Below are 13705 nucleotides of genomic sequence, written 5' to 3'. Positions count from 1 at the left end.
AATGCCAAGGAAGCATTAAATGGCTGTGAAATGTCTAAACTTGTGTCAACTGAAGTTCTTTTTTCTGAAATGCACTGATGTTAGTACACTGAGTCCCTGAGTTCAGTGTTGCTGCCTATGTACTGTGTGATCAATAAATATCTGTATAATAGAATAGGTTCTGGTGTGATTGTATACTGAGATCATCCACAGTTTCAATCATGTAAGTACTGTTTTTCTGATTAGCAAATATGAGAATACGTGTTCCAGTAAAGCCAATGTTTCTGAAATGTTCCATCATTCACTCCTCCCCCGCCCCCCAAGAAGGGATCCATTAAAAAAGAATGAGACTCCATGCAGTGCAATCCTACACATATGCGTTTAAGGGAGGTTTCTCCTGAATTTAAGGGAGGTTTCTTCCTGGTAATTATGTTTAGCATTGCAGCCTTGAATCAAAAGGTCTCCAACTACAAGGAATGGGGGGAAAAGTCAAAAGTTATGGGCTTAGATAAGGCAGCTCTTGATAAGAAACTGTGTGTTGAATATTATAATCTTGCAACTCTGATGCACCCAATAAACTATCAAGCATCTATTCACCAGCAGTCCTGCTTACATGAAGGGCACAAAATATTCAGAACAAGTATGAATAACTTAAAAGAAATGATATTTTAAAAAGAAAAACTGTCTAAAAAAACTCAGTCCTGAAAGTGGAGCGAAAGTAAGTAATATCAGCTGAGAATCTGGTCTCAATCTGAGTAAATGGTTCTCAGCAACCTGATCCTCTTTTATAGACATGGAAGAAAATATACTCTTCTCAGAAAAAGTTTGACCTTATTCAGCATATAAAGATGTGAACCCAGTAAAATCATGTAAATTAAGCACAAATTATCAAGGCAATGAAGTCTCCACTCCTGAAAATTTTTCTAGCTTTTAAAGGCTGCCAACTACAGCTTTAAAAATTCATAGAGATTTAGGGGGGGGTACCTGTGGTGGGTAGGGTGTGTGTGTGGGTTTAACAGGTATGTGTTGCTATACAGTCTGCCTTGCAAATATGCCTTTTCTTCTAGGGAAACTAATCCCTGTACATAGGAAACCAATTGTAATTATAGACCACACCTTGGGGTTGGTAACCCTACAAGTCCAGGCTGTGATTCTCCTCCCCAGCCATTTCAGTTGAAGGGAAGGGCCTTGCCTAATCTCTTCTCCTGTTCTTTTTCCTTCCCTTCAATCTAGGCACTGCCATTACGTATGCGCATGCGCACACACACATACACCAAGTACATAACTTCATAGGCTGTTATCTTCAAATTAGCCTTAAAATTGCATGGTTCCCAATATTATTGTATATTTGATTTGTCTTCTAAATTCTGTCTTATGTGATCTGGCATTCATACTTACTTCAAAAGGCAAGATAATGGCTGAGAATGTCTCCTTATGCCTATATACAAAAATGGCTTTTGTTAAAATCTTTCTACTTCCAAATTTGTCTTCTCCTAGACTACTGAAAACCCATGGGATGGGCTAATGAATAGTCTACTGTAGATCTTGGGATTATATCCTGCATATTTCAACACAAATCAAACTATGTACAGTTGTAAATACTGGTTTGAATTCCACCTACAATTTCTGCAGATGGAAGTACTCCCATTCAGGATTAGTGACTTACAAAAGCCAGTCCACAGCTATGATGAGGGTAACATCTTCGGCAGGTAGGCCAACTGCACTCAGCACGATCACCATGGTAACTAGTCCTGCCTGGGGCACTCCCGCAGCTCCAACACTGGCTGCCGTAGCTGTTACGCTATATCCAAAACAAGACAACAAGAAGACATTACAAATGTTTTTACCTTCATTAAGGGAAACACTTCCTGAGGTTTTTAAAAGAAAATGGTTTTAAAATGTCTCTGGTGGTTCCAAGTCACATACTTCACTGGAACTCCACTTATACAGTATTTCAAAATTTAAGAACAGTATCTTTCCAAGGGACACATTATTTATCTGTTAAAATATTGTATTATTGATTTGTTTTGCAAACTAAAATTATGTTAAGGTAGATCTAGAAGGAAAAAATTAGGACATCTAGAAACTGGAGTATAGTTCAGTGGTAAAAAGCAAAATTCATGGCAAGGCTTGGAGCCCTGATTTTTTTATGTGGATAGGATTCAACTGGAAATTAGTGGGTGTGTGCAAAAACAACAACAAAAAAGAAAGGACCACATCAAGTTTTTTCAGACTTGAATATAATGAACCTGAAAAATATTGGTATTTCCAATACTAGTATGGAATTTGGCTCCATTATAGCCTATGGAGATCATTATAATCAATGGACCCTTTCGACTACAATGGAGAACCAATGTGGAGGTATCTGGGGCTTTGAGGAGGGTATTTTTTGAGGTAGAGACACCAAATTTGCAGCATAGTTTCTAGTGTCCCTCCTCAAAATACCACCAAGTTTCAAAAAGATTGGACTAGGGGGTCCAATTCTATGAACCTTCAAAGGATGTGCCACCATCATCAGGAAACAGGCATTTAAACTTGCATTCCCTTTAAATGCCTTCTCCAAGCAGAGCATTCACTCTCTCTAATTTAGAACACTTTTATTCTACCTAATCTCCAAATAGCTCAGAGTAGCCCAGCTGATTCTTCCCTCTTCCACTTTATTTTCTCAACATCTTTATGAAGTAGTGTAGGTTTAGAGAGAATTATTAGTCCAAGTGAGTTTCATGGCAAACAAGGATTTGAACATGGCTTTTCGCAGGCCTAACCCAACACTATATCACATTGGAAATATTGCAGAATATGAACGTCTTGAAAAAAAACTGAACATGGTTCAAAACCTACATTTCACAATTCAAAGATGCACACAAAAATGCTGGATATAAAGATAGTGTGTAGTATTGCATGGAAACATTCCTCTAGGTGAAAAGAAAGATTTTTTAAAACGTTTTTTTTCTTCTTAATGCCATTCCTTTTTTTGGGGGGGGGGGTCACCATCCCTCGGAAACAGCATTTTGAGCTGCAGCATGAGGGAAAGGGGCAAGGAAGTTCTGCTCCAATGACAGTAATCCCTTCCATCAGTGCAGATTTATCATGGGACCCAAGCCAGCGTGAAAACTCATGCTATTGTTAAAACATGACAAGACAATGCTATAATTTATTTTATTTATTTAAAATATACCTGCCTCTCAAGATCAAAATAAAAAGTATTTGGTAAATAAACATTAAAACAACTAATAGGAAAAAAACATTTTAAACCAAGCTATAAACACTTTATGTCCTCTAGACAGGGCCCTAGAATCAGAAAAGCTGAGTTGGTCCTCGGGTTGCCACCATACTAGGCAAAAAATGCCACTCCCTTAATAAAGGCTTAGTGTGTGGTCATGGCCAGTGGAAACTTTCTTCCCATTGAGGTAAATAAAATGCCTTTAAATTTCTATTGAAGGAAGAGGACATTTAAAAAGAATTTCCCAGCTAGCTAGTAAATCTACCTGATGTTTTGTGTAAGATTAAAATAGATTGCTGTGGTAGTCCGCTGGAAGACTTTACAGTCAAATATGACTAGAAATGCCCTTCCCCCAGAATATGATTACAATTTACAACATATAATCCACAGAAAGGCCAACAAAGGTTCAGGGATTATCAAATCATGCACACAACTGGTGACACAGCCAATGGCTGCCTGCTGAGCAAGTCTGCTTGGTGGGGCGTGGGAGGACAAGCTGAGGCTTTTGCCTGATCAAATCAGAGAAACCGTCTTAGCCTGCAAAAGCAACTTTTCACCAATGTTTAGACAAGTGAAAAGGATACTTCTGCCCTGAATTTTGTGTAAAACACCCTGCTGCCTAACAAGAGCACTTTCTTGTGTTGATGTGTGTCCATGCACAATTCAAAACATGAATATGTTTTCTGTCTTCTGTCTTTCACTTTCCTTATCCTCCCCCTCTTCCATCTGAGGCACTGCCTACAGCATAACAAAACTAATCAACAAGGCATTTCTCTGCAATGTAAACAGCTTGCAGCTTACTTATTCAGCTCAGTGACTTCTATCCTCTCAAATGTGGTGTCCCCAACAGAACATTTGTACTTTTTGTGTAGCTGAGTTAGCCTTTTCAGTACTGTTTAAGAAACTCTCAATGGCAGTGTCATGGAGGAATTTCAGAGGAATTGGGCTCATAGGTTTGCAAGTCCATAGGCCCCAATCACTACCAGTGTTCAATTGTTATCCACCTAAATAACCCTTTCTTTTTAGAGTTCCAACTGCCTGGAGGAATCATGTTCTCTCCCTTTAATAATAGCGTAATCGATTATGATTTACCAGGTGATATTACTCCATGCTATGCAAAGTTTCAGCTGCCAGTTTCTAAGCATTAAGCCTCACATTGAAAAAGTCAGGACAATTTTTCCAGGCCTGTTGGCAAACTTAAGTTCTCTGGGAATGGGTTTCTATTTTCAACAAGATTCCTAGATCTTGCAGATTGGTCCATCAAGTGTTATATGACAAAAATCATCATTTCCTAAGTTAAAAACAAAAGTGAAATGTGAGTTAGTGCAACTCTTACCTAACGGTAACTATTTTGCCAACGTCTAGTTCTAAGTCATTAAGCTGTGCAATAAAAATAGCTGCCACAGCTTCATATAGCGCAGTACCATCCATGTTGATTGTAGCTCCCACTGGTAAAACAAATCGGGTAATTCTCTTGTCAACATGGTTTTTTTCTTCGGCGCAGCGAAAAGTGACGGGCAAAGTTGCTGAACTGGAATACAGATATTGGAAAAAAAAGGTGAACATACTTAAGAAAATACCACTAACCTGCCAATTCATATGCCTGTTATGTTAGCATCAGGAGACAATTAATAACTCTAGGTTATGCCCTGTGACTTCTTAATCAAAAATTGAAATCAGTTTGAGGAAATACTGCATTTAGCAATCCAAGAAAGGTATTCTAAAATTTGACAACAATCTCCTTGTGGGACTCTGCTTATGGAGGTTACATGCTTTCATGCCACTAGGCTTGGCTGTACAATTTGGCTTCTAGTAACTTGTTACCAAATGCATTGTTCAAAATTCTTCTATTACTTCAATAACATATCATGCTCCTTCCCATTCCGTTTCAGCCTTACAGTGTGTGTTTTGAACAATACTGGTGGTGGGGTACTAACAAACTCAGTCTTAATACAGTCCAGCTCCACAACAGATTTTACAACTGACTAGATTTTTAGCAACGAGGTGTGGATGACTTCACCCCATTGAAGAGGAAACATTCCAATATTTCATTCTCCTTCAAGTGGAGGAAATAATCCAGACTGGTTATATACCCAAGCTACAATCTGGATGGGATCCTCATTTTAATTTTTATTCCATTCTACCAATATGTTGCACACCTTTCTACCAGATGAAGCTTCCACAGATTTCAATTAGTCCCACCTATAGTGTCAAACAGGTGTTTAAAAGGTGGACAAGGTCACTGATGTTGCTGCATATTTGGTGGAGTAAGCTATGACAACGTTTGTAGGTCCTGGGCCTATATACTATATGCCTTTCAGGAACATGACTTGAGACCTTTGTACATAAAGGCTGATTCATGTGGGTAGCCATTTTTAGAATCATAGAATCGTACAGTTGGAAGGGGCTATGCAGGCCATCTAGTCCAACCCCCTGCTCAATGCAGAATCAACCTAAAGCAGCCATGAAAATTAACTGTCCAGCTGCTGCTTGAAGACTGCCAGTGAGGGAGAGCTCACCACCTCCTTAATACTGATTCTACCGATGAACTACTCTGATGGGCCCATTATGCACGGAGTGGAAGATCCGCATTCGGGGTGGAATGGCGGCGGCTAAAATCACCAATTATGCATGCTGCAGGTAGCAACCGGGTGCAGAGTCAATGTATGCCGTCGAAAAAGCCGCGTTAGTGAGATGTGGAAGAAAGTGGAGCTTCCTGGGACCAGGCTGCAACCAGAAGCAGCTCTGGAATAGCTGTGTGCATAATCGGATACTCTGGGTTTTGCCGCCGTTGCGTTCCGTCCCGTGCGTAAGCAGTTTGCTTTGCTTCCTCATCCTCCGCGTTCTCCATGCCGCCGTTTCAGCGGGCGTGCATAATAGGCCATGGTGAAAATTTTTTTCCCTGGTATCTAGTCAGTACTGTTCTACATGAAGTTTGAAGCCATTACTGTGCGTCCTACCTTCTGCTGTAGTGAGGCCTCCAGAACTTCACACAGTACTCCAGGTGAGGTCTGACCAATGCCGTATACCATCTATCACATCAAAACTTAAATGATCAAACTTGCTCTGAGCCGATTCAGCTCACCCAACATTTGCAAAGCCCTGCCTGGAGCAATATGACAGGTGACTTCCCTTACTGAAGGGAAAAAGCTTTTATTACTCTTACCTGGATGAGATCATAAGTGCTGTCAAAAGAGCCTGAGCCATTCCCATGGCAAATCGATAAGGATTCTTCCGAACTATTATTAGGTATATTAGTGGCAGAATTACAACAGAATGGATTGCAAGTCTGAAAAAGGAAACAAATATTAGGCAATATCTTCCAATAAAGTTGTAAGTTAGAAGGTTATCATGGTTTTCAAAATATACAGAAACAAACTATTCTAGAATTATTTTATTTTTATTTATTAAATTTATATGCTGCTGTTCCTGGCCAGCCCACTCATCGCAGTTTACAACAGTAATAATTCATAACATGAAATACAAAATAAACAATAACATTAAAAATCATTCCCACCCTCCTCAACCCACTCTCCCCAGGCCATACGCAATTTACCTCCATAAAATTTATCTGCCATACATCCAGGGAAAATGTCCTCTGGTGAAGGAGGGGCTATAGATCTTTTCTCAACTTGGCCTCAACAAAACACCTGTTAGAAGAGCTCCATCTTGCAGGCCCTGTGGAACCAAGTCAGTTCCATCTGGGCCCCCAGGTCTTCCTGGAGCTCATTCCACCAGGTTGGTTCCAGGACCAACAAGGCCCTGTCCCTGATCAAGGCCAGGTGAGCTTCATGTAGGCCAGGGATCTGCAACCTATTTGCACTTGTAGAATGTAATGCCCTACGTGGGGCATAGGGAGTTAGATGATCAGTGGCAAGTATCCAGTTCTAATTACTTAATCCACTTAAGCCTTGTGGGAGAAAGAGATTTCTGTTGATTCTACTTTTCATTCCACACTTCCTCTTTGACATCAAAGCTGTTCCTGAGGGTCTGATGACCCCTAATAACAAAATGGGTGGGGAATCAGGGCCTGCAACTATAAAACAAAGTTGTAATCTGTAACTATTGTTCATTGAATATGTTCTGTGTAGGAAAACATAAACTGTGCATGAGCAAGCCTGCCCCAGTAGAAGTTTTTACAGCTAGAAGCCTCCAGGAAGTGCTGTGCATCCCAGCCAAAAATTTATTTCTACACCTTGACCACATGCTCAGGCAGAGCAGCACCCCCCCCCCCATTCAGTACAGACTGCAGGAGAGAAAGTATATGTGCCTGCACAGAAGACACTCAATGAACAATGGTTACAGGTAACTGCAACATTTTTTCATCATCAATGTTATGGGTAGTTTCACATAGGGATTCAATAGAATGGTGGGGCACGGTCACCTATTTGAACAAAGAAGGAAATACTGGTTTGTCCATTCAAGGTTCTCAACTTGTCTGCAGTTCTAAAGCATTAACCCCCTGTGAAGATTAAATCTCTATCCCAAGCTTCCAAACCATCAGGTTGAGATGATTTAGATCACGATGGAACACCTGCTTGATACTGAGTAAATTTGAGTGTTTAGGGAATGGGAGGTACTCTCTGGGAAAGATCCAAAAGGACTGGAAATCAGATGTGATGGGTCCAAAACAGAGCTACCCAGATCATATTTGATCTTTCTCTCCTGGATTTCGCTATTACTTTTATAAGTAGCAGAAATGGAAGAAACACAGAAAAAAAGCCCCCCTCCTGCTCAAGCCTGGGATAAGTCAGTTGCTGCCTGACTACTCTTCATCAGGGGCAATCAACATAGTGGAACCAATAGAACACTAATTTATAATCTATTATCATCATCATCATCATAATTATTAGATTTATTAACCATCGCTCTCGTAATCTAATCTAATTATGGACAAGATCTACTCATTGGAGGTAACAGCCTCCAAGGCAGAACAGAATTGAGTTAGTTTGTCACCAAATCTAACAGGCGCTGGACCCCATGCTAGTCATAAAGTAGATTTCTGAGCTGAAGCTGCCTCCCTTTGATGGAACTGGGAGATGGCACTCTTCTCAATTCTGAAGATGTGGTGGTAGATATCCTGTCTTGAGTTGATTTGGACAATGGCTCTGAAGCTTTAAGGTCTTTCTTCCACAATGCTGCTTTCAACATTGACACACTATCCACTCAAGAGCTTCTCCTGGATGTTTAGCCAAAAATTCAGCCCATTAGTTCTGGTCTGACCCTCTGGGGCAACAGAAAACATCTCTGCTCCAACCTCGATGTGACAGCTTGAATATGGCTATCATATCACCTCTTAGTTGTCTTTTCTCCAGGCTAAACAGACCAAGCTCTCTCAACCTTTCCTCATATGTCTTGGTCTCAAAACTCCTTACTATGTTAATTGCCCTTCTCTGGATGTGCTCCAGTTTGTTTACACCCTTCTTTAACTGTGGTGCCCAAAACTGAATACAGTATTCTAAGTGAGGTCTAACCAGAGCAGAGTGAAGCAGTACCATCACCTCGCATGATCTGGACACCATACTTCTTTTGATACAGCCCAATATCCCATTTTCCTTTAAAGCTAATTACACTGCTGACTCATGTTCAGTGTATGTTCGACCAAGACCCCTAGATACTTTCCACACATACTACTGGCACAATAGGTTTCGCCCATCCTATAACGATGCATTTGATTTTTCCTACCTAAATGCAGAACTTTACATTCATCACTATTGAAATTCATTTTATTCATTTCAGCCCAGTTGTCCAGATTGTTAAGAGTATACTGTTTCCTGATTCTGTCTTGTGCTGTGTTTTCTACCCCTTGGGTATCATAATGCTAAGGGCCTAAAATACATGAAGCCACCATAGAGATATATTTGTCCGTAGAAGGCAAACTAAGCACATGTAGCCCAGTTTCATTTTGAGGCTACATTCAGTTTTGTTAATTGAAATGGGAACCTTTGCTATTATTAGTATTTTAAAGAGAAAAAAGGTGGGGTTTAATGAGAAGTTTTTTCTTTTAAAATGATTCATTTTATTCATGAGACATTTCACTTTCATCTACAGTGAAACAGAGTTGCTGTTATAGTTGCATCACATTACAAAAATACTTGGCACAAATATTAATAGAATCCCAGAAATCAGGCCCCTCCAAGGAGATAACAGATTTCAACAGTTGAGCAGACACACATCTTTCAAAAACAGATTTGAGGAATTAAAAAAACAAAACAAATTCTCCATTCTCCACAAGATATTATTTATCAAGTGATTGGTTGCTAGAGAAGACTACTGAATATGTACATATTCATTTTTATATTACATCTATGTACAAGCACTGAAAATGTTATTTTATTTATTTCCTTCACTTATACCCCACCTTCCTCCCCAGTCCAGACCCAGGGCAGCTTACATCATTCTCCTCTCCTCCATTCTATCCTCAGAACAGCCTTGTGAGCTAAATTAGACTGAGACAGTATGACTGACCCAAGGTCACCCAGCAAGATTCCATAGCACAAGCAGAAATTCAGACCTGGGCTGAATCTGCATGGAGCTTTTATTCCAATCCCAGGTTGATTCAGTCCCCGCCATCTTCACTGAATGCAATTTCCATTTTGATTTTGTCTGATTTAAATTTTCCCTCTGCAACAAGCATGATTAATCTGGAGTGACCCTACCTTTCCCCCACAATTTCCTAGAGTGGATATAACCCTAAATATTTGAAAAATCGGCATGAGAAAGTGTGCAGCTCTCTGCCCCCCCCCCCCGAACTAACTTGCTGCTGAGCCTAGAAAAGCCCTGATTGGCCAAGGCTTCAGTTCAAAGGCTTCCTTGATCCCAGGTTGCAAGCATGCCTTAAATGGGAAGCCCTAACTTCTTCAATGGAACAAACAAAGTAAGTGCAGATTCAGCCCTATGACACTCTTACCTACTACTTCATTTCCAATCCACTATATTTTGATTTTGAAACATAATGAAATTAGAGACTTTATAAAATTAATATTTTTGTATCTTAGAATGGAAAAGCTCATGTACTGTTTATAAATTTAAAAAATTGAAAGTAAACATTACACATTTTCTTCTCAGTTAATTAATAACATACCCACTTAATACAGTAGCCATGTATAGACCCAGTTTGCGAAAGATCTCCCAGTCTTCAACTTGTATTATCTTTCCAGCAATCAAAAATAAAATACCCAGTGGCATATACCTATAATACATAAACCATCATAAGTTATGCTTCTGTGACAATAATGAAGTGCCGTTTCATATACCTATAAGAAAATATTCTTAATAACATATTTTCATCACCTTTTATGCTGCAAATAACAAAAGACAGAAATAAATTAGCATTCTGTTTTCTGAAATTATTTTCCTTTACAAGACACGTCAGAATCTATTTATATTTGTTTTGTAACAAATAGTTACACATAATGACAGTTAAACAGAGACTGAACAGCTGGCAAAGGGAGATCAACAATCATTTAGTTTGGATTCCTTGAAAAATTGACTGAAATTATATAGCATTAAGAATTTATTTTAAAAAGGGTTACTGTTTCTGGGTCCCTTAATGTAAGTTTATCATCAACAGAGACTTCTGAGCCTACTTTGACAAATCCATCCTGACATTGATCAGAATGCAGTAAAAAATCATTCACTGGAAAATAGTTTCAAAACATACTTATGCTGAAACACTGTTTTGGCATGAGTATGCAAATGTATAAATACTAAGCATAAAGTTTTACCAGACATATCCTACTTTTATTACAGCTAAAAAAAATGTTCTACAGAGACATGGAAGAAGTTTCCATGCAAAGATTTCATACTTTAAAAAGCATAGGGAAAAGACCATTAATCATTTTGACCTTACAAAATAATTTTTTATATGTTTTATGAAGATTAATACAATTTTGGTGTTGGCATTACCAATATCTTCAAAGGAAAACATACCATCCTACTTACCACATGATTATCTGAACTATTCTCATTGTAGCCTCATTCAGTGCATTGAAAAAGTCCACCAGTACTTGTCCCTTTTCTCCCATTTTCCCAATAACAACTCCAAAGACGATACAAAAGACTATCAAGCCAAGCACATTGATGCCGTCAGAGTACATTCCAACTACTTTGTATTCCTTTGTGTTGTTCTGCAGATTGAAAGTGCAGGAAAAAAATTATCAAGCTGCAATAATACAACTTGTTGAAAAGATGGCTAAGAAGCTTTATTCTTGTTTGGGAAACAATGGAATCTTAGATCAATTTGGAGGTCTTTTTTGTGGCTTACTGATATCTGGAACCATAATTTGATATCTTATTTACATGGTACTTCTGATGTAAAATAGTATATGAAGCATCAAATATCGAATTAAGAAATTGAGAAGGAGCCTGTATCTTCAACAATTCAATCTTATAGATCAGTTCTCTTTATGATTAATGACCACATTTCCAACCAGAATCTCACTAAAGATTCTATTCCTTTCTATGTTACATTTAGCATGACACAATAGTGATAACCATACCTCTGATGTCTCTGTTGGCATTACAGTTGAAACAGGATTTTCTGTAGGAATTGTGCCGTTTTTGTCTGCTTCATTTGTAATGATTACTTCTTCACGTTTGGTTTTAAACTGAAAGGTAAGAAAATACATATATTGAAGGAAAAAGTGAACTGAAAAAGAAAGATTACATTCCCAAAACATTCTTTAGGATGCAAGGTGAGGCCAGAAATCTAATGCATACTATTCATGGTTGCAATATGTTAGTGACAATGGACAAAACAATTGTTAATCTATTACATTAAAAATCATAAATATCAGAATTTATTTATTTAAGGCTGCAATCCTAAATATACTTTCCTGAAAATAAGACCACTATCAGTAGACATGCTTAGGAATGTACCCTAATACTCTCTTTTGTCATAGCAACAGTAGCTAGTTACAGAATCTGCTGTCTGATAACAGACTGAACTTTATAAAGTACTTTTGATCTCTAATAGCAGCATTTTGTTCTCTCTTTGTAAAGTACAATGAATTCTAGGGCAGTGGTCCCCAACCTGCGGTCTGCGAACCGGTGCCGGGCCGCGAAGGCCTTGGTGCCGGGCCGCGGCTTCTTCCCTCCCCCGCCCGAAGTGAGAAGCTCGCCAGGCCGGGAGCAAATCGGCCGTCGAAGTGGCCGATTAGCTTGCGGCCCGGCAAGCTTCTTGTTTCGGGCGGGGGAGGGAAGAGAAGCTTGCCGAGCCACAAGCTAATCGGCCGCCAAAGCGGCCGATTTGCTGGCGGCCTGGAGGGGCCGGGAGGCGAAGCCGTGGCTGCCGGCATGGCGGCGGCGCAAACACGTGCGCGCGGACTGCCGTGCACGCGTGTTTGTGCCCTTGCCGGGCGCAAACGCACGTGCGCAGCAGTCCGCGCACGCTCATTTGCGCTGGAGCTGCCACGCATGCGCGGGCCCCCGGGCCGCCCTCTCCCCACTCACCGGAGCAGCGGTCCGTGGCAGCCGAAAGGTTGCGGACCGCTGTTCTAGGGGATTGATTGTCTGTTTTGACAAAGGATTATCATTGGCTGTATCTGGTTGTGACACAGATGTAACAGAACTGATTTTTGCTATATATTCCCTGTCATGTAAGAAGATCAGTCTGATTAAGAGTGTTTGCATAATAAATCTTTGTTGGTCTTAAAGGTGGTACTGGACTCTGATTTTAGACCGAACTTTGGTTTCAGTGGGAAAATCACTTTGCAAAAGCATGGAACCGATAACTTCCATATTACTTGCCTGTTATCCTTAATTCTTTCTTTCTCTACCAAAACTCAGAGCGCCATTATTTTAGTGCTTACAACTAGTTATGGAGGATGCAAAGAATTATTTCTGTCTTCTCTTTCTTCATGTCAGCAAAATAGATAAGGCCTCATAGGTTCTAATTCACAGTTGAGGCAGATGTATCCAAAACATATTTCTGTACCACTAGACAAAGGGAGCTGTTGGACAGGGCTTTTAGTTTTCAACTTTAATGTTTCTGAACTTATGTTTAGATGTTATTTTGGTTTTGAATGTTTTCTAAAAATATCACCAATGGAAAGAGAAACTTATTAACTGAGTATGTTCTCAGCTACGAACAGCTCTTCACTTAAAGAAATAAAATTGTATTTTTATTAATATATCAATTAATTCCACCGTATTCATATCCAAAATATCATTTCATATCCATCCATATACAAATCAGGTATTATTGTTTTCTATATATACAGAAGTAATCATATATACACTCAAACTGAACCTACCTGTTGAAAACAGGCCTGAACAAGATTTTCTGGGAACATATTCCTGTAAAAAGGTTTAAAGATATACCAGTTAAACTATGCAAAGCACCTTCAGTAGACACTTCAGTTCGTTGTAAATTATTGTTCTTGACATATTTCTCTGAATACATTCTGTTTTTTTAAATCTTCAAAAGACCAAGGATTACAGTGCAGCTCAAAGTATGGTTACATCTTTCTAATCCATTGAAGTCAACAGGCTTAGAAAGGT

The 13705-nt window shown here is 39.4% G+C and overlaps 1 protein-coding gene across 1 annotated transcript in view; it reads right to left on the bottom strand.

Annotated features, from left to right (window-relative positions):
• SLC1A1 (solute carrier family 1 member 1) overlaps window positions 1-13705 on the bottom strand; it is a 47155-nt gene that overhangs the window by 4421 nt on the left and 29029 nt on the right. Inside the window, exons 5-11 of the mRNA XM_077344930.1 lie at window positions 13459-13501; window positions 11704-11811; window positions 11147-11331; window positions 10287-10394; window positions 6369-6491; window positions 4539-4733; window positions 1646-1780 (exon numbers count right to left, since the gene is read on the bottom strand). Coding sequence (XP_077201045.1) covers window positions 1646-1780; window positions 4539-4733; window positions 6369-6491; window positions 10287-10394; window positions 11147-11331; window positions 11704-11811; window positions 13459-13501 — 897 coding nt within the window. The remainder of the gene's footprint in view (window positions 1-1645; window positions 1781-4538; window positions 4734-6368; window positions 6492-10286; window positions 10395-11146; window positions 11332-11703; window positions 11812-13458; window positions 13502-13705) is intronic.

The sequence above is a fragment of the Paroedura picta genome, chromosome 7 (assembly GCF_049243985.1).
Source record: "Paroedura picta isolate Pp20150507F chromosome 7, Ppicta_v3.0, whole genome shotgun sequence".
NCBI classification, from domain to species: Eukaryota; Metazoa; Chordata; class Lepidosauria; order Squamata; family Gekkonidae; genus Paroedura; species Paroedura picta.
This window is presented reverse-complemented; position numbering and strand designations above follow the sequence as displayed.